At 40.3% G+C, this 19852-nt stretch overlaps 3 protein-coding genes across 4 annotated transcripts; all 3 read right to left on the reverse strand.

Moving 5' to 3' along the window:
- Positions 1 to 273: 273 nt before the first annotated feature.
- Positions 274 to 4817, reverse strand: tmem82 (transmembrane protein 82). The gene is made up of 6 exons (XM_077603408.1): positions 4650 to 4817; positions 4486 to 4558; positions 3258 to 3444; positions 1704 to 2121; positions 530 to 714; positions 274 to 448 (listed from the first exon to the last, which is right to left on the reverse strand). The coding sequence occupies exons 1-6, from the start codon at positions 4720 to 4722 to the stop codon at positions 356 to 358; spliced, it is 1029 nt and encodes a 342-aa protein (XP_077459534.1). The 5' UTR covers positions 4723 to 4817; the 3' UTR covers positions 274 to 355.
- A 257-nt stretch (positions 4818 to 5074) lies between these two features.
- On the reverse strand, positions 5075 to 11465 carry slc25a34 (solute carrier family 25 member 34). The gene is made up of 6 exons (XM_077603888.1): positions 11325 to 11465; positions 9958 to 10560; positions 9024 to 9089; positions 8318 to 8470; positions 8090 to 8227; positions 5075 to 6954 (listed from the first exon to the last, which is right to left on the reverse strand). The coding sequence occupies exons 2-6, from the start codon at positions 10372 to 10374 to the stop codon at positions 6766 to 6768; spliced, it is 963 nt and encodes a 320-aa protein (XP_077460014.1). The 5' UTR covers positions 10375 to 10560; positions 11325 to 11465; the 3' UTR covers positions 5075 to 6765.
- An 807-nt stretch (positions 11466 to 12272) lies between these two features.
- Positions 12273 to 18841, reverse strand: fbxo42 (F-box protein 42). 2 transcript variants are annotated; one of them, XM_077602867.1, is made up of 10 exons: positions 18461 to 18841; positions 16920 to 17199; positions 16731 to 16847; positions 16436 to 16570; positions 15493 to 15646; positions 15308 to 15418; positions 15110 to 15206; positions 14963 to 15019; positions 14666 to 14782; positions 12273 to 13826 (listed from the first exon to the last, which is right to left on the reverse strand). In XM_077602867.1, exons 2-10 carry the CDS (start codon positions 17191 to 17193, stop codon positions 12789 to 12791), a joined length of 2100 nt encoding a protein of 699 aa, XP_077458993.1. In that variant the 5' UTR covers positions 17194 to 17199; positions 18461 to 18841; the 3' UTR covers positions 12273 to 12788. The 2 variants fall into 2 exon arrangements, with proteins under 2 accessions (XP_077458993.1, XP_077458994.1); XM_077602868.1 differs by lacking the exon at positions 18461 to 18841 and adding an exon at positions 17752 to 18453.
- Between the last annotated feature and the right edge of the window lie 1011 nt (positions 18842 to 19852).

Genomic DNA, 19852 nt, shown 5'->3' on the forward strand with positions numbered 1-19852 from the left:
ATTTATTTGTTATTTATTATTTCTTATTTTTATCATTATTATTATTATTATTAATTATTATTATTTGTGTTTTTTAAGGCATGCAAAGGTTATGCAATACACATCCGCCATTTATGGATGCTTGTCTCATAAAGTATGCCATAGTCTCAAGGATACATCATTTGTACATTGTCCACAAAATCCAGGATGTTTAGCATTAAAAGACCTCCGGTTTCAGTGTTTAAGTGTTCACATATCAAATGGTTAAATGGTTAAATAAAATAGAACCAGCAATCAAAGATTGTCAATAGTCTGTTCACAGTCATTGAATTTGTATTGAACATAAGTTATCGTAAAAGTAAGTAAACTTCAGGTATTAGCTGCTTTTTGATGCTGTGCTACTTGTATTGTCCCTTTTTCTGGAACTGGTGCTTTGCAGATATTTGTTCATATTGGGCTCCTCTTCATCCTGTAAAAGGGAGATATGTCCTGTTAGAGAAACACACTGGACAGCTTACATATAGGATTTTTTTCTCCAACACGCACATACCTGAAGCACATACTGCAATAGGTCTTGAGAAAACAAGAGGCAGACACCCTCGCCCAGGAAAGTGAGAAGAACGTGGATAACATCAGACCAGTTTCCCATAGTCAGCATCAGGACCAGCAGAGCCCCCAGGCGCAGAACCACAGTGTGCAACAGGGCTTCCACGCCCATTTTACGTTGCTGATCCTCTGGGTAAAATAAGAGGTAAAATGAGTTTCTTTTCAAAGACAGGTAGACATGGCTGAATATTTCATTCTAGTTTATTTCATGGTGTTACCTGTGATGTACCATTATGTTGCCTAAACTTGACTAGATTTAGCATAGCCTAACCTGAATCGGCAGTTTTTCGTGGTAGTCTGAAACTCAATCGTATTTTCAAATCCAATCTATATTCGTAATGTCAATCTGGTTTTAAAACTCCAGTGAATGTGGAATTCATGTCATGATGACGTCAATTTGTACTGCTCAGCGACAGATAAAACAACGAGAAAAAGATGGGATATAAAGTTAAGTGTTACCGAAAATATAAATACTTTTAAGAAGGAAACACTAGAGCAGGGGTGTCAGACTCGGGTTGGTTCGCGGGCTGCGTTAACGTCAACTCGATTTCATGTGGGCCGGACCATTTTAGATATAATATTTAGATTTTTTTTATGAATGGATTAAAAGCCCTGAATATTCAGTTTTTTATAGATCTAAAACAATGTTTATTTGAACTTTTTTTTAAATATATTTTTAGATTTTACAAAATGATTTTTGAACTAAAAACACAGAAAAAAATGGATTAAAAAAATTCAATTATTGATTTAAAAGGGGGAAAAATCAGGAAATTTAATATACATCTATACTCTTCATTTTAATTTGATCCTAAAACAGAAAGTCGCCACTCATGATTGACTTTCCCGGGCCCCACAAAATGATGCGGCGGGCCAGATTTGGCCCCTGGGCCGCCACTTTGACACATGTGCACTAGAGTTAATTCATAAAAGGCACTCTGTGATGTTATGTAATTTTGCCCCAAACTTTAAAAAAAACATCATAGGAACAGAATTCAACATCAGACTGAATCATCTTCATGTTTATGCGGTTTGTTAGAAATAAAACCATTTGTAATTCCATGAACCTAAGAATTTAGAACGTTAAGTCAATTTTAAAGGACTAGATCACAAATCCCCACCTTGATTGTAGACCACCAGCATTGTGTAGCAAAGAGTAAGGGGAGTCCAAAACTTGAGTGCCTCCTTGTGGGACAGGAAGTGGTCATAAACTGTGGCGAAGGAGGCTACTATTCCCACCGCAAAGACCAAGATGACCAGTCTCATCAAAAATGGCAGCAGGGTATGTCCCGAAGCCAGGAGAGTGATACATTTTCCACAGTAGCGTTCTTTACTGTGCAGCGAGTACAGTCGTGCCACGTGGCTGCACAGAGAATCGCACCAGGTCGCCAGCACCCAACTTAGGGCGGTGGCCAGGAATAAGCTGAGGGAGCTGTGCGGGGCTCCCTGGTGGAGAAAGTACAGGGAACAGGTGATGCTGCAACCCAGGGAAAAGTGGCTCTGGATGAGCAGAACCCCCAGGTCTCTGTCACCAGCATCCTAGAGAAAACAAAGCACAGAAGAAACCAGGTTTATATGGGAATGAATAGTGGTGGCTCTACTTATGAATGTCTCTACATGAAATATTCAGGTTGGGAAATGCCTTATTGTGATTTTTTTGTCTCGAAACCAGGCTTATATGGGAATAAATAATGGTTGCTCTACTTACAAATGTCTCTACATTTGAAATATTCAGGTTAGGAAATGCCTTATTGGGAAAATGTTGTCTAGAAACCGGGTTTATATGGGAACAAATAATGGTGTCTCTACTAACAAATTTCTCTACATATGAAATATGCAGGTTGTGAAAATTTTGTTTTGAAACCGAGTTTATATGGGAATAAATAATGGTACCTCTACTTACAAATGTCTCTGCATATGAAATATTCAGGTTGGGAAATGCCTCATTGGGAAATTTTTTATCTAGAAACCAAGTTTATATGGGAATAAATAATGGTGTCTCTACTTACAATTTTCTCTACATATGAAATATTCAGGTTAGGAAAATTTTGTTTAGAAAGCGGGTTTATATGGGAATAAATAGTGGTGTCTCTACTTACAAATGTCTCTACATATGAAATACATATTCAGGTTAGGAAATGCCTCATTGGGAAATTTATGAATAAATAGTGGTGTCTCTACTAATGAATGTCTCTACATGAGATATTCAGGTTGGGAAAATTTTGTTTAGAAAACGGGTTTATATGGGAATAAATAGTGGTGTCTCTACTTACAAATGTCTCTACATATGAAATATTCAGGTTGGGAAATGCCTTATTGGGAAAATTTTGTCTAGAAACCAGGCTTATATGGGAATAAATAGTGGTGTCTCTACTTACAAATGTCTGTACATATGAAATATTCAGGTTAGGAAATGCCTCATTGGAAAAATGTTTTGCACGTCTTATTCATTTAAATCATTGTTTTCTTTTTTTTTGTCTTTCTTATATACAAAACGTATATACCTTTATAATTTATAAAGGTTCAATGGGTCTATATTGGGCCCCCTGGAAAAGATTAAGGCATTTACATGTAGATTGCGACATGAGTGAAAAATTCAAGCTATGAAACCACATCTGGAACAAATTGATTTTGTAAGTAGAGGTACGGCTGCATTTGCTTCTGTCGAAACTCACCAGTCGCGCTGACACCCAAGCAGAAACGGCTCGTAGGGAAAATTCCAGAACAATCAAAGAAGAAAGCCTTGGGCCAACCACGGACAGGAGGCCAGTTAAAGCCCAGAAATGGACGGATGATCTCCAATTCGCTCGCAGCGGGGTACTGGATGATCCAGACGTCTCCTTGGGATCTGTTTCGGAAATACTGCTCACAGACATGGTCAAATATACATTTGCAGCATCTGATTGACTAGATACAGTAGCACGTTTTTATCTCCGATAGGCCACACTGAAGGTTTTTTTTTTAAAAACATTTTTTTAATAACTTTTTCATTTCAATTGAATTGTAAGTGCCGAAAGTCATTTTTAAATCATTTTTTTGTTTCTCCTCCCTTCCCATAAAGACTAAATTTTTATTAAAGCAATTTTGCCACCGAGTTTAACTGGTACTGAAATGTGGTCGAGTTCAGAAAAAACATCATCACATGTCAATTTTGCAAATAATAAAATGTTAGGATTACTTAATCTCTGTCTAAATTAGCCCTAAAACAAAAGAGCACCACTAAATTTAGAATGATGTTTGGTATACTATCATATCATACTAACAAACTAAAAAGTTCAATCATTTTCCGTACAGCTTATCTTCCCTCATAAGGATCGAGGGGGTTGCTGAAGCCTATTTTATATCACAAAAATAGATCTCCTCTGTATTAAGCACCAACAATCACGTAGAGATTCAAAAGTAAAACAACCATAATCTGTTGTAATCTGATTTTGACGCACAGCAGAAAGTGGATTAAATAACAATAAATACATAAATAATCAAAAAGTAATTTTTAAAAAAGTAGTCAACATATGTAGTCAACAACAATATGATAAATACTATTAAAATAGTCTAGCCATAGCTAGATTGTTTGTTTTTATTTATATAATTATAAATAATAATAATATTATATATATATAAAATACAATGATGATAAACAATTTTTAAATAGAGTAATAAGGAATAAAATATAAACCCAATAAAAGTTCATCTTAATGAAAATATCGTCACAAAGGATTAGTTAGCATTCGACTACTAAAGTTCCGTTTACTTTAAATGCTGAGTTCAAACTTCTTCACTAAACCCTGATTAACTGCAAATATGATTTAACTTATTTTTTGCTCAAATGCGTCAAACCAAATGATGTCGGATTGCTGAAAAGCAAGGAAGCGAGCGATGTGTCATTTTTGGCAAAAACCTCACCTGTACATTTGAGTGAAATAATACACTCTCATCAGGCTGCACAGCACTGATACTCCACATGCAGCTATAACTCCTTGGCAACACACAAACGAACGACAATTTCACATTTCCATACAATTTATATGAAGCATTTGAATCCCAACAGGCGCTTAGTAACAACTCACCTTGGAAAAGGCAGTCAATTGGATTAGAGTCAATAGAAATACTCTCCAGAATCCATGCAATGAGGAAAATCATTTTTTCTTCCCCTCACGTAATAATCTTGCAACAACAAGGGACATTCGTCTGACGGAGCCCAGGCCTGTTTATGGTGGATTCTCGTAAAACAAACCTCTGGCTAAAGATTAAGTCAATCTTCTTTGTGGCAGTTGATCACTGTGGTGGACTGACACCCAGTTCCAAAGGTCAAAAGGGACTTAACGATGATTGTATGTATGATGAAAGACTGAAAATCCACTCAAATGGAAAACCAGAATACTACAATCGCCGTCTCATTGTTTGACAATGAAATGTTGAACAATAAATATAATTTATTCACAATTGTTAAAAAAACATGATCATAGAACTACATGGAAACCCACAAAAAGTATGTTAGTAGGAAAAAAACACTTAATTTTATTTAGAGTATGGACAACAGTATTCAACTTTTTTTCAATGTGCTTTAGAAAAAAAGTGTCTTTTGTGATTTCTTTTTTTCAAAATACATAAGTCCAATTCCGAAAATATTCCTACGCTCACATCACACACTGCCAGTGTTTTAAATGCATAGTTGATTATAATGACTGTTATTAGACTTGATTTATTCATTTTCCAAACGGCTTATCCTCACAAGAGGGGTGCTGGAGCCTATCCCAGCTAACTAGGGGCAGGGGACACCCTGAATTGGTGGCCAGCCAATCGCGGCCGGATAACCATTTACATTGACACTCGTACCTACTCTGCAACTCGGGTTGGTTCGCGGGCCGCTTTAACGTCAACTTGATTTCACGTGGGCCGGACCATTTTAGATATATTTAGATTATTTTTAAAAATAGATTAAACGCCCTGAATATTCAGTTTTTATAGAGCTAAAACAAAGTTTATTTTAGCTTTTTAAAATATATTTTTAGATTTTACAAAATGATTTTTGAACTAAAAACAGAAAAAAAATGATTAAAAATTTACAATTATTGATTTAAAAGGGGGAAAATCAGGAAATTTAATATACATCTATACTCTTCATTTTAATTTGATCCTAAAACAGAAAGTCGGCACTCATGATTTACTTTCTCGGGCCACACAAAATGATGCGGTGGGCCAGATTTGGCCCCCAGGCCGCCACTTTGACACGTGCTGAAGGAGGAAACTGTAGTACCTGGAGAAAACCCATGTAAGCTTAGGGAGAACATGCAAACCTGGGATCGAACCCAGGTCTGTGAGGCCTAGTACACGCTAACCATGCATCCGCAGGGTCGCCTTATTAGACCTGATGATAGGTTTTAATCATGCCGTTACTATGAATTTATTGGGAAAAAAAATTGCCTCCCAATATTATTAACACATTTTAAAGTCCCTTTTCAAAGGGATATTACTAGTAAAGCTGACACACTAGCATTGTTAGCAACGCAACATCATTAGAATGATTAAAAAATATATATACACTATATCAAGCTAAAATGTCTTGTCCCACATTGGCAGTCATTTCCTGGAAATACTTGCGTTTGTGTATGTGTTTCTACATGTCAGAAAAATGAGTTTTTTAATGATTTTCCATTTAATAATTTGATAAAGGTGTTGTCTTTCCTTTAAAGTCACTGGTTGCCATTGATGGTGTTAGAAGACCCAGTTCTGTGCTAAAAATGAACTGGTTCTATTTTAACCACACAGTAAGGTCAGCATATATCAGCACTTAATAAGCGACAAACCTCTAGTGTTATTTCACAAATTAACTTAATTTACTTGACGGTGTTTAACATCCAATCCATTCGGACTGACTCGATGGATGCCAGTTCAAATAGATTTGATACTTACCGTCAATGACAGTGAATAAGTTAAGTCATTTGATACTATCTTGTTTCATTTCCAGACCGGAAAGACCGATTAAACTGTAACTGCAATACTCACGTATCATTGACAGTTTCCACAACATTAACAGTTTTGCATTCAATAGTAGTTTTATCTGAGCAGCACACATTTATAGTTGGTCTAGTAATAATTCTTTGTTAGTGTACTTCAGTAAAGGAAGTCAAAGTTGAGAGTTGGAACAATGTTGCAAAGTTTGCTGCATTATTTTGGCGAGATTCAGTCCTGCTGTTGGTTCTGCCTGCTTTTCATAACGTGTTGCCTCATCAGATCCCAGAAGAGCATACTTAGAACTGTATGAGGAGCCAAGCGCAGAAACACTGGGCCAAAGCCTTTGTACAGACCAAGCGGGCCTTCAGCTTGGCACACCTTGTGCATACAGTCTGAAAAACCAGTGTAGAGGCGACCCTAGAGGAACGTTGGTAGAAGCAATCAAAAACACCAATCAAACTGTCTTAACAGAATCCATGCACCTAATGTGGGATTTGACATATACACCAGAACCTTTAAAGTTGAAGATCTTTGTAGTTCACATTTTCATTTGTGCTGTTTTTGTGGGATCACAAGAAAGACACTATTTTATGGTAAAAAAAAAAGCGAGATGACCATGGAAAAATGGACCTTGATTGCAAGGTTGTAATAGTTAAAGATCTCAAAAGCTGCAAAGATACTGCAGACTCCAATTTCAAGATGAGGTCATCTTTCAGAAAAGAACCACAAAACCTCATATTTTTCATGACTACAGTAATCCCTCGATTATTGCGCTTAATATAGAGCAGACATGGCCGCGATAAACGAAAAACCGAAGTGGGGTCAACACTATTTTTTTACTTTAGTGCTGAGTCCTAGTAGCAAACAGAGAACAGGGGAGTGGCTTACGCTTGCGAGTTTCAGTGTGAACTTACAAAAAATTTAATTAAAAAAAAATTCCCCCAGATAGTGATATAGTGAAGCCACATTATTCAAGGGATTGGCTCGACCACACTTATAATGGTAAGTGTTTTTAAACCCTTTTCCCCCGTTAGTTAGTTTTATGTTAACATTTCTGTTGATTTTTTTTTTTAAATGAATTGTATTCATAACATATATGGTTGTTCGTCACGTTAAGTGGTACAGAAAATATTTTAGAAAAACATTGTATTTAATACACTTGTATATTTAGTCACAAAGTAAATCCCTTGAAAATATTTGAAAATGTATTTAAAATGTATTTCTACCCCAGATGCTGGATTTTTTTTTAATACACCAAAAAGACTTCACGCACACACCCCAGTTTCACTCTCACCCATTTGCAAAAGTTGAGAACCCTGAAGTTGGAAGGATAATTTAGAGTACTCAAAAAAGCATTCTTTTCGACTGTGGGAGAAAACCAGAATAACCCATAAAACCCAATATGGAGGCAGACATGTTTTATGTTGGCAATATGAACCTTCAGTGAATTGTCTATGGAGAGGCAAGAGTGCAAAAAAATCAGGTGTGTGCCAGCATCTAAGAAGTTTTCCAACTTAGAGGTTCCAGTGTAAATGTCAAACTTCTAACCCACCTTGTGAAACTCATCCACCGGTTGGTTGTAGAGCCGCGTGCTAATAACGTCAAAAGGTGTCATGGTGATCGTCACAGCAACCCCGCTGATGCTGGCCGCTATCAACGCCACGAGCCAGCTGGCACCTGGTCGAAACCACTATGAGGGCAAAATGGAAAATCTTTGTGGCAGCTGTTCCAGCACACACGTACTCCAAGCGGCAGCCATTTATAGCGCCGACTACCGTACCTGAGAATGTGACACACCCTCCTTGGCTGTGGTGAAGGTTGCTAGCTGCACAGCTGAGCCGACCATGACGCGAGGCACGGCCCCGTTCACTCCCCTCCATAGTCCAATTAAACCCTCTTTTCTATAAATGGTAGCAAAGGCATCCATCACCCCCTAAAATGGAAAAAAAAAATACACATACCAGAGTCGGATACAGTTGGAAGGAAACTGGAGAAAAGCACGCAAGCACAATGGAGAACAAGGCAAATTGATCACAAATGTTCTAACTTAGACTTTAATTTGCTAAAGATTATGCTCCTTGGCTAAGTAGTGGATTGTGAGGATATGCTTTAAAAAAAAGTTTGGATTTGTGTTCATTTTGACCCTGTTCCACATAGATTAATGGGAAAAAAAAGACAAAAAAAAATAAGACAAGTCAGTAAGTACTGTGTTGATGCACAAAATTTTGTCGTTTAGTTTGACAGTAAACTTTGACTAACATGAGCATTAAACAGCTTAAAAAAAAAATCCCAATCATATTTTTTTCCACTTTAGTCAAGGTTGGCTACAGACTTTTTTTCTCCCCATACTTCATCCATGTTCCAAGAACACCGGACCAGAGTTGTATTTTTTAGAAGGATGAACAAAATATTTATAATTCACTGGGCGAACATAAATGCATTGTTCAAAGGCAATGGAATTGGACAGTTGAGTGTGTTCGTCATACCACGTGATTATGCTGATGGCCCACTGCTATCGCTTCTACGGTTTGAGCCTGCAGATGTGTCTTCACCTACAAAAGGACATGGTCAATATTAGCCAGTTAAACCAGCATATAAATTAAACATTGTGATGTGCAAATTTTTGTTTTGCTATGTAAAAGCATCTTGGATCCCTTTTATAGTACAGTAATACCTCAACATACAAGTGATTTGAGTAAAATTTCGAGCAAATATTTATACGGCCCTTGAAGACCGGTTTGGGCACCCCTGCCTTAGGTAGTTTTGCCTTGGGCCGCCTCCCCAAGGCAAAACCACCTAAGGCATCTTAACTTCCAAATTAAGTCCCTGTTTTTAAGAATGTTGTGTCTCTGAAACATGAATACAAACAAGCATATCATCTTGTCAAGTTGCGATTCTGTTACCTAACAGACTAGAGTTTCAACACACAAAGACCTGCACCACATTGACCAATATCATGTAGAGCACATGTGTCAAAGTGGCGGCCCGGGGGCCAAATCTGGCCCACCGCATCATTTTGTGTGGCCCGGGAAAGTAAATCATGAGTGGCGACTTTCTGTTTTAGGATCAAATTAAAATGAAGAGTATAGATGTATATTAAATTTCCTGATTTTCCCCCTTTTAAATCAATAATTGTATTTTTTTATCCATTTTTTTCTGTTTTTAGTTCAAAAATCATTTTGTAAAACCTAAAAATATATTTTTAAAAAAGCTCAAATAAAAAATGTTTTAGATCTATAAAAAACAGAATATTCAGGGCTTTTAATCCAGTTCTTTTAATCTATTTATAAAAAAAAATCTAAATATTATATCGAAAATGGTCCAGCCCACGTGAAATCAAGTTGACGTTAAAGCCAGTTTGACACCCTTGATGTAGAGTACCCGATGAAGAATATTGGGAAGGAAATGTTCTTATCTTACCAAGTAGGCAGGAGATGCAATAAATGCCCCAAGCGCCCCGGCCCCCGCTCCTGAAAGAACATTTCCTGCATGATGAGATGTGATCCCCAGAGCTTCACAGTAGGAATAGGTGCCCAGTCTCACGCCGTTCATCACCCCCTGGTAGATCAAGCCAACAGAGAGACCCTTCTGAAGCCCCCGAAGTCCGTCTGTGTGACCAACCACCCAAAGCGCCTGGAGGACCCCGCGGTAGTGCCGCTGGTAGGTGCCTCGAGCACGGAGCTCTCCCTGAAGCTGCAGTCGTGTCTTTACCACTTCTAAAGGGTTGGTGAAGACGCAGGCTGCGCAGCAGGCCAGGGCGCCGAGGGCGAAGTCCAGAGGTGGCAGCGGCGTGGGTGCAAAAATGGCACGGGGTACAGGTGACACTGTTGATGCCATTGTGTGGGAAAGGCTGTTGTTAAGAAATCTGCAGGGTTGTCATGTCGAAGAGGAGGTAGTCACACTTTAAGGAGTTTACAGTTAACTTGGTCAGGGAGCAGCTTGAGTGGAAATTTGAATCCAGGAATAAATGATCAACCATTTTGTGTTAACGGCTTCCTTCTCTTCATTCCAGGGATGAATCATCTGCAACAAGGAAATGCATTTCTATTGATGTCAATATCGATTTTGTATTGTTCCATGACTGTGGAACCATATACTACATGTATAACTGCTTGATCCTGTTATTCTATATAGCGCTTGTCTAGGTTTCTAATGCTGGTGGACAACAATGTGATAATTCATCTTATAAGGTTATAAAATAAACATAGGTAAAGATAGTAGATGGACAATTCTCTAAACTGCATCGCAACAAAGCTCGGGTTTTACATATATAGTACAGCATAACGCACAAAATTTTGGACCAAACAAACTGAAGCAAATTTCGGGTGCGCGTTATACATGAATCCATAACTACTTTTAAAATTAAAAAGCAATAAAATGTTATGGTTTGACATATTTTTTGCCCAAAAATATGTCAAACCATAATATTTTCTTAGCAGGCTGCATAAAATGATACTATGTAAGAAGTCAAGAGTGGAATGTAAAACTTGCATTGATAGCCATGAAAACAAATTTAAATAACAACAGCACTGAAGGTATTTGAGCTGACGTGGACACTAAGTCAAAAAGAAGCAAACAAACTTTTTTTTAATTAATTCAATGCCTCACTAAACGAGAGGAAAAATTGGAAGTACAAACTCCAAAAGTAACCCAAGTTACTAGTTAAGCTCCTCGCGTTAATATTTGCTTTTTAAAAAAAAAACATGCGTTCATTCAAACCGTAAAACCACCCTTACACTACACGTAAAATAACAAGGTCAAAATTCGTTTGAATTAATGACACTCACATGATTTGTGACGTCGTTCGTTGAGTATCACTTGGCTCAAATGTTTAGCTATCATGTCCGACCGGATCCAGCTCGCTTCTTCATAAACATGTGTCCGTACGGTCCGGGGCCGGAGTGCATTCATTGTCACTGACTCCGCCCACCACCCAAGCCGCAGCCAATGGGCACGCGGCCCAGTCAATTGCCTGGTGTGCCAACTCACCAGTCTAAGATTCTCCACCAATCACGCGTCTCGCACGGCCACCGCAGTGGGATCTCTGTGGGTAAAAGGTTAGTGATGGGAGGAGCTTGTGGGGGGTCTCTGGTGAATGGGGCAGCACAAGGTCAACCTCACAAAGGAGCGTAAAGAATCTCATCATCATGGCAAACAATGCTGTTTACGAAACATTCATTTAGATGAGCTAAAGGCCCGTTGCCCCCTGATTCACAATTTTCACCAAACATATTCATGGTTTTAATAGGGAGTACAAATGTGTTACTTTGAAGGGAAAATCTTGAGAAAAATGATCGTGTTATTTCTGCTATACTGTATGAATCAAAAGCACATTATTAGTTAGTGTCAATATCATAACGAATTAATTCATCCAGGAATGGTTTTCTTACTGCAAAACAGAAAGTAATCAACAAATAGTAAATGTTACTTTGCCGACATCTACTGGTGAAAGAGTATAGCAAGTCTTGTGCGCATATAAGCCATACTCTTGATCAGTCATCATTTTTTAGTCACAAAATACGGCTTATATGCGAGAAAATACGGTATTTCTCCATCTGACAAAAAAATTAATGAGGCGACCCCAAAAACTATTTTAAACACAATGACGATCAGAAAAAGAAAAATAAGCTTTTCCTTAAAAAAAGTGGATTGAAACCAATAATGTAACTTTTAACTAAAGATACAGTAAATACTAAAATGATTGACAACAGGTATGCAAGTCAAGTACAGCAAACTTGGACAGAATAGACATACCGCCTTTATTGTTTTACTGTTATATAGTGCCACATCTCTCACAACTTTTAACCACCGCCATCCATAAACACGCACGCACACACACACGCACAGTTTTCAATGTAAACATTGCAGGGTTTAAGAGTGATACCAAAAGCAAGGTAGTCGTCATACGTTTCTGTCAACAGCGTCCTTCGTTAAGAGTCCATAAGACGACAGAAGCGGAAATGTTATGGTCTGGTTGTTCAGCTAATAGGGAGCTATGAATATCATGTAGGATCAATGCGGTTAAAATAAAAAAAAATGCCGCTCAGCAGTCACGTTTTTTAGCAAATTGTGGTTAAGATGTTTTCATTTGCAGAAGCCAGGAGGGAATAAGGTCAAGTGGAACCTCTAAGAGATTCCCCCAAAAATCCTTCCTATAAGAAAAAGGCCTTTATGTGTCAATTCCCTTGTGAGGACTGTGGTCGCGTGCTGAACCCCAATGATAGCAATTCTGGCGCTGAGCTTCATTACCATTACCTTTTTGCACGGACAAAGTACAAGGCGTTTGTCTTAGGGTAGTACTTCACGTTCTGTTTCTTGTCCATCAGGCCTCCAAAGATAATAAGCTCCCCTCTACCCTGCACCACAGTGTGGAGGCTGGTCTCCGGGGGCCCCGTAACTGCGGTGGGGGTACCGTTTCCGTAAACTCTCCAGGCCACGGTGCCGGCGGTTTTGGCGCGTGACACATCCAACACGTACATCTGCATTGGTTTGCAACAGACCGACTGATAAAGAGGTTTACCTACGTTCAGACTCTGAGGGGGATGATGGCCCAGGCGCCGGGCGATCGGTGGGATCGCGTGTCCATCCGCGCCTGCGGCCTGCGGGGGACTGGACGAGGACGGGGGAGTTCCCGGGGTGCCGGCTGCAACTCCGCCACTTGCTCCTCCGGAAGTAGGTCCCTGCGCTTGAATTGAAGGCGACGATAACGAAGAAGGTAAAGATGCCGGAGACGTGTTTTTCACTGCTTCCAGGCCTCGTCGTAAGGCAGCGGGGGACACCGCTCCCGGGGGAGTACGCGGGGAACACGCGGGAGGTGTGTGCAGGCCGTTAGTGCTGTGCACTTCGGGGTGCTGTGTGACCTCCCAGCTACAGTCTGCGGAGGCTGTTTGTTGGCCGCGAAGGGGCGGTGATGCAACCTGTGCCGGACTGGTCCGCGGGGAATGGGAGGTCCCATTCGGCAACGGCGGAGGCAGCGGAGGGCTGTCGGGGCATTGCGAAGGAGACAGCTGCTGGGAAGATGACGGGCTGCCGTCTCTGGCGCTTCCCCTGGCGGTCGGCCGGGGTCTCAGGGTGCCCCATCGGCCGTTAACGCAGGGAGCCTCTTCGATGGCGCCCAGAACGACGCCGGCCGTCCCGCTCCTAACGGGAGACTGAGAGCGCAATGAAGGAGGTTCTGAGCCCAGGGGGGCGGGTATGGCACTTATGGGAGAGGGCCGAGAATTAAGACTTGGGCTTAGTGGTGCACGGCCAGAAGGAGCCTGTGAGAACACCACCACACACTGGCCCACCTTGAAAGAGAAAGAAGAACAGCGCATATTAGAGGCTATATTTTTTCCCAAAAAGTGTTAGTGGATGATTGAATCAAATGATAATTGCAAATGTGGTTATTCTTAACCCTGGAAAAATGCATGCGTATTTTGTCCCCAAAACATTTAAAAGAAAACATCCACAAGTGAGCCTTTACAGGCTGAAGGCTGCCCTCAATTGGCTAATTGCTAACCTGTAGGCAACTGGTCGGCAATTAATCAGCCCTGATACAAAGAAATAAAAAAAACAGGCTCCAGAAATCAAGAGATTCTAGTCCATGCTACACTTTTAGAAGACTTGTGAAATACTTCAGTAAATTACTTTAAAATGATAGTAGACCTTTTGGACACTAATCCATCAATAAAGTGACAGAAATGGTTCTGTCTGCTAGCACGCTATCCTTTCTATTCTGTTGTTGCTGTGTTTCTGTTGTCATTCTGTTAACATGCAATAGTTAGCAAAGCACCAGAAACATAGAAATGATCATCAATTACAATTTTGTTTTAAATGTGGGTGTTCTGTTACATTTGTGTTTATTAATGGCATTTGAAAACATCCTTTTGAAACACTTTTCCCCCTCCCCCAAAGTGGCTTTAAATAATCAGATCTTCCAGTTACGCGTACAATCCAGTCACCGTGGGAGAGCGTTTAAGGTGAAACCGAAACAGATTCTAAGTCTGATTTGAGCACAAGCTATTCACCCTAAAAAACCCTTAGTCAGAAGCAATAGTGTAAAAATAAACGGAGGATTGGAGAAAAATGCAGCAGAATCTATAGGACAATCAGTGCATGAACATACATATTAATCAGCTAGACTTACTCTACAAGCTGGGTGGCACCAAAGCTCTGGGGCCCCATGATCCTCGTTTTCCACCTGCAACTGCTGCCACCTCCACGTGGGTACCTCCATGTGAAGCAGCCAGGCATCCTTGAGCAGCTTTAACACACAACACGCACGCAGTTAGTAGATATGAATGGCTACAACCACGATACAAGTCACCAGATGGCATTACTTTCATTATAGTTCACCCTTAATAGTATTACCCTTATTTATTGTATGGATAGCTTCTGAATTTAACTGCCAACATTAGCAAAACAGTGCCTAAATTACACTCACCGCATTTGGGCCTCCACAGCCTCCCAAGATGAGCAATGTGTGATCATCAATCACAATCTGTTAGGAAAAGTTCAAGTCAGAAATAACGAGCATTGCCATCAATACTAGTTTCAACGATTCAATAAACTGTAGGTCATATTTTCCTACCTGTGATTGGCCACCTCGCGGGTGTGGACACGGGCCAGATATGGCTGGTTTGGACCAGGACCAGTGTTCCAGATCCAAAACCCACACATCGTTACTCCTAATTTTAAACAAGCAGAAGGCCGCAATACAATGAGGTGCAAAATACATACCACTTTGCATTGAACAATACGCAACCAAACATAGGACATGCGTGCGTACATTTGCCGTGCTCCTAGCGAGCCTCCAAACACCACCATGCCGTTTCCAATAACAGATGATGAGTGGCCAGCCATGGGTGGCGGTCCTTGTGTCGTCACAATGCAGTTCCACCTTGGACACGAAGAAGGTATACGAATGAAAGAAGAAATCTAGCATGTTCTCCAGAGTCAATGCCCCCATCTCACCAGTTCTTTGAGGGGGAGTAGGTGTGTATTTCATCAAAGAATCTCTCCGGTTGGTGTAGTGGGTAAGGGCTAGGTCTCGTCCAGCCTCCGAATAGCACCAACAGATCTTTGTGCATCACGAGAGTAGCTCCAGCTTTAGGTGACGGGTACGAGCCTAGAGAGAAGAGAGCCTAGATTATTTAACCTTGAACAATGAAGAGGAGTCAAACTATTGTTTCATCACTGGCAATATCACAGTTAGTTTCCATCCTTCTTTCTGGCTATGAAAAGATGTGAATAATATGTGTCTTATAATTTATTGATATTGGCTTCTGCGGGCCGCATTAAATGATGGTTATGCAAGGATATATGTGACTCTGTGTGCTTGAGATGATACTTTTCTTCTACATCAGCGATCCCCAACCTATTTTTCAACGCCGACCGGTAAATCTTTCTATTTTCTCACGGACCGGCTAATGGGGAGGGTGACGAATTAAGACAAAATTGTGCGGGGTGCACGAACGACATCCACAACGGCAAAAAAAAAAGAAGTCCCAAAGATAATAGCAATTATTTATTATTATTATAACAACTTCTCTAATTTCAAGTAGGAAGGCGAGATTGAAAGCGTTAATATTTATTTCTCTGATGGACCGGCACCAGGTGACTCGTGGACTGGACCGGTGGTTGGGGACTACTATTCTACATGATCAAGATTGTGAAAGAGTTGAGATGAGGAAAATAATGATTAGAAACAGCTGATTGCAAATTCAGGGGATAAATTTAATGGAAAGAAAATGCATTATTTTACTTTCTCAAGTCCTGACTTGACTGAGTCCTTGACCAAAAGTGTGACAAGGTTTTTTTAAGATCATTTTCTTACATGTCTTCCACTCCATTTTTACATTACTAAAGGACTTAACCCCAAGGGAACTTTGTACTAACTGCGCTGAGGTAGGCCTACCTGATGCCAGAGGACGGATCCACTCCTTGCTGTTCAAGTCCAGTCTCCACAAATCATTAAAAGCAGCATTGCAGCTACTTTGTGTGCAGCCACCAAACACATACATGGACTGATTTGAGTCATAATAACAGGCGCCTGCAAGAATAGAGGCAATCAGTAGTACAAAATTAAGTTACCTAGCAGATTTATTCCAAAGAAGCTCATATTGTATTGCATTAGTTGCTAGCAGCTGCAGAGTTATATCGTGGTTCATAGCATATTATTTTTCCCCAAAGATTGATAAGCGATTACTGACTGTGTGAAAACCGCTGAGTTATTGGAGTTCCTGGATAAGGGTATGTTCGACTTTCCCATTGAATGTTTCCCTCCTGCACAGCTCTTATGAAACCATGATAGCATTGGTAAGCAACACCTAGATTGGAAAAAAAAACGTTAAAACTGTAAAAACTTTTACATTAAATACGTTATTTAAAAAATCATTTACCTTTAATGAGGCGATACCACTGCTTGCATACGAGAGCAGCTGTTTTGTGTTCTTGGTATGGTGACAGAAAAGACAGGATGTATTCAAGGACTTCCTCGGGAAGCTCCATCATGGTTCTCCGACCAGTTTTGGCAAAAGTGTCCATGTTCCCTTCTTCCCGATAAGACTCCATCTTTGCCTCAAGGGCTTCTATTATTCTGGTGGGGTTGGCACCATCGTCCTCTGTGTCCATGGCAACGAAGCATCGATCGTCATGGATGATCGTTTGGGACATTATGGTCTATAAGAAACATGAGACAAAATGGTATTTTATGTGAGGGATTTTAATTAAAAGACAGGCCAAACTGCAATTTCAGTGGACATTATGTGTAGTCAAGAATGCATTTAAAATGTTAATACAAAATATGGGTGTTTTTAAATAGTTAAATCACCCTGTAAACGACTTGCAGAAGAAAAAAATAGTTACTTCATTTTAATGGTGCCTTGGTTACCTACATCTAACTTTCTACCATGCTGAAAAGACTAGGAAGGCTTAGTGTTTACTGAGTTTAAAAGAAAATAGCACTGGCTTGTCAAAAACTGGTTTTCAATGGCAGCTGTGGTTCCAATTTGTTGTTCCAGCTGATCCAGCAGAGACATATAATTGAGAAGCACTTTATTGTATTGTAACTAAACGTTAACAGCCACACGACTATGCCGCTGTTAAGATTGTATATCACTCAAAACGGGTTAGGACCAAGATGTGAATAAACCTTGGAGAACCCAAGGGTCATGTGATGGCTACAACGCTAAAAACTTGAGTTCTCCAAGGTTAAAAAGACGAAACACATACCTATACTGGGATATGCCAGTGAGTTGAACCAGAAGGAATTGCTTTGTTTGGTTGAACGCTGAGTCAAAACTGACGCGTTTCAACGAGATAAATCCTCAAATTATAACGTGATATATATTTTTTTCTAGCTGGCACCAATCAGCCTCCACACCTTTTAAACATGTGAAGATCCAAATTGTTTTCACCGTTATTTGAAACCGGTGCAGATCTGCCCGGCAGCCCTCTTTTCCACATCCATCCAACTATGTCATTAGCAACAACATACTTTCGAGCCATCAAACCATGGCAGAAAACTTGGGTTACCCCTCGTTTTTGTTAACCAGACCCTTCAAATGTTTTATTTTTACATCCGTTCCCCGGTGTGTTATGCTAACATCTGCTAACCTAACCCTAGCATTGTAGCTAACGCATAGGACTCGTTTGAATAGCTCAGGCTAACAAGGTTTTAAACTAAAAGACACAGCGAGCACATAAATATAAGATATAAAGCTTTTAAAAATCACGTAAAGATTGAATGTTCCCACTATTTTTCGCGTCCACCGATAACGAATAATCGTACACTTCTAATGCACTAGTGTTAATCTGTGCTAACATTAGCTCTATGCGCTAATTAGCTGGTCCGCCGGAATCGTCGTTTAGCCTAGTCGGGCTTTCTTGTGAGTGACGCTGTCACTTTCAGCCCTTTTAGCCGTGAAAGCGTCAACAGTACCGCCGTTTAAGACGTTCTCTTCCGTGACTGTGTTTCAAAGTTCCGCTCGTTCCCCGGGTCATCAGCTCCGGCGTGTCCTCAGCGGCCTGAGGTTGCCATCTTCCGACCTACGGGCGTCCTCGGGAGCACACTGCGTGCACGGCTACACTACGGCGGCGGCAGCAGCATGAGCCGCGGGTCGGCCCCACTTGCTGGGTGGGTCCTCCGCCTGGATGCCTCGGGGGCGGTCCGAGGCAAACAAACCTCCAGTACACAACTGTAGTTTACTGTAACACAATTTTGTACTCATTTGAACTCAACTAATTCAGAAAAAGATTAGTGTTGTGTACTAAACATGAAAGAAAAACAACAGAAATCTATTAAGACACTGAAATTACAAGGTTATGCCATGTATAACGCTGGGAAAAAATCCAAACATGCTCCTGCCATAACCATGTACAGAAACATATTGCATTCACCTTAAAAAAAGGCATCAATGTTAAATAATGGCCGTTTTTCAAATTAATTTATGTTTGGGGTTGTTTTTGGAATTAATTAGTTTTTTGAAAACTCCGTTTTTCAAATTAATTTATGTTTGGGGTTGATTTTGGAATTAATTAGTTTTTTGAAAACTGTAGAAAATGTAGGTTTTCCTAAAGAGCAAGCTTTCCACAATACTAGTGTCCTACAAGTGCAATCAGTGGATTGCCGTCAGGTGCTTCTTGCAGCCCAACCCCCGTTGCTTCAACTGAGTCCGAGTCTGTGCTGGATGTTTCGAAAAAAAAATGCTGGCCCAACCCACAGCGGCCCTCGAGGACCCCTGTTGCAGACTCTCCAAGCCAGTCCAAGTCTTTTTCTGGACCTATTGTAAACGTTGGCCATCAAAATGCAGACTTTTGACCATTTTGACTCATTTAAGAGCACCTTTGTTGAATGATATTTCACCCATTTCATTATATGCAGCGCTGTATGATGCATACCTGTCAACCTCTGCCGATAACTGCCCTTATAAATTATTATGAGTCCCCTTACAAACCCCCCAAAAACCTTACAAACACCGTACGACTCGTACGAGTCGTACGGTGTTTGTAAGGTTTTTTGGGGGTTTGTAAGGGGACTCATAATAATTTATAAGGGCAGTTATCGGCAGAGGTTGACAGGTATGATGATGACACTTAAAGGCTTTTGATTTGATGTAAAGGTATAGCATCCCATAAAACTAAGCTTTCATTTCAAACTATTCCACAAAATGTAGGTTTTCATAAAGAGCAAGCTTTCCACAATACTAGTGTCCTACAAGTGCAATCAGTGGATCGGCGTCAGGTGCTTCTTGCAGCCCAACCCCCGTTGCTTCAACTGAGTCCGAGTCTGTGCTGGATGTTTCGAAAAAAAAAAGCTGGCCCAACCCACAGT

Source organism: Stigmatopora argus, chromosome 6 (assembly GCF_051989625.1).
Source record: "Stigmatopora argus isolate UIUO_Sarg chromosome 6, RoL_Sarg_1.0, whole genome shotgun sequence".
Taxonomy (NCBI): Eukaryota; Metazoa; Chordata; class Actinopteri; order Syngnathiformes; family Syngnathidae; genus Stigmatopora; species Stigmatopora argus.

Excerpts from the sequence above, each read along its gene's own strand:
- fbxo42 (XM_077602867.1), bottom strand. The coding sequence starts at position 17,193 with ATGTCCCAAACGATCATCCATGACGATCGATGCTTCGTTGCCATGGAC. Across the intron at positions 16,571-16,730 it reads AACTCAGCGGTTTTCACACA|GCGCCTGTTATTATGACTCA; the intron begins GTCAGTAATCGC and ends CTATTCTTGCAG. Across the intron at positions 15,419-15,492 it reads TACTCCCCCTCAAAGAACTG|GTGGAACTGCATTGTGACGA; the intron begins GTGAGATGGGGG and ends TTCGTGTCCAAG.
- tmem82 (XM_077603408.1), bottom strand. The coding sequence starts at position 4,722 with ATGATTTTCCTCATTGCATGGATTCTGGAGAGTATTTCTATTGACTCT. Across the intron at positions 2,122-3,257 it reads CTTGGGTGTCAGCGCGACTG|GATGCTGGTGACAGAGACCT; the intron begins GTGAGTTTCGAC and ends TGTTTTCTCTAG. Across the intron at positions 715-1,703 it reads GCTGGTGGTCTACAATCAAG|AGGATCAGCAACGTAAAATG; the intron begins GTGGGGATTTGT and ends TATTTTACCCAG.
- slc25a34 (XM_077603888.1), bottom strand. The coding sequence starts at position 10,374 with ATGGCATCAACAGTGTCACCTGTACCCCGTGCCATTTTTGCACCCACG. Across the intron at positions 9,090-9,957 it reads TTGCATCTCCTGCCTACTTG|GTGAAGACACATCTGCAGGC; the intron begins GTAAGATAAGAA and ends GTCCTTTTGTAG. Across the intron at positions 8,471-9,023 it reads GCCATCAGCATAATCACGTG|GGGGTGATGGATGCCTTTGC; the intron begins GTATGACGAACA and ends TTTCCATTTTAG.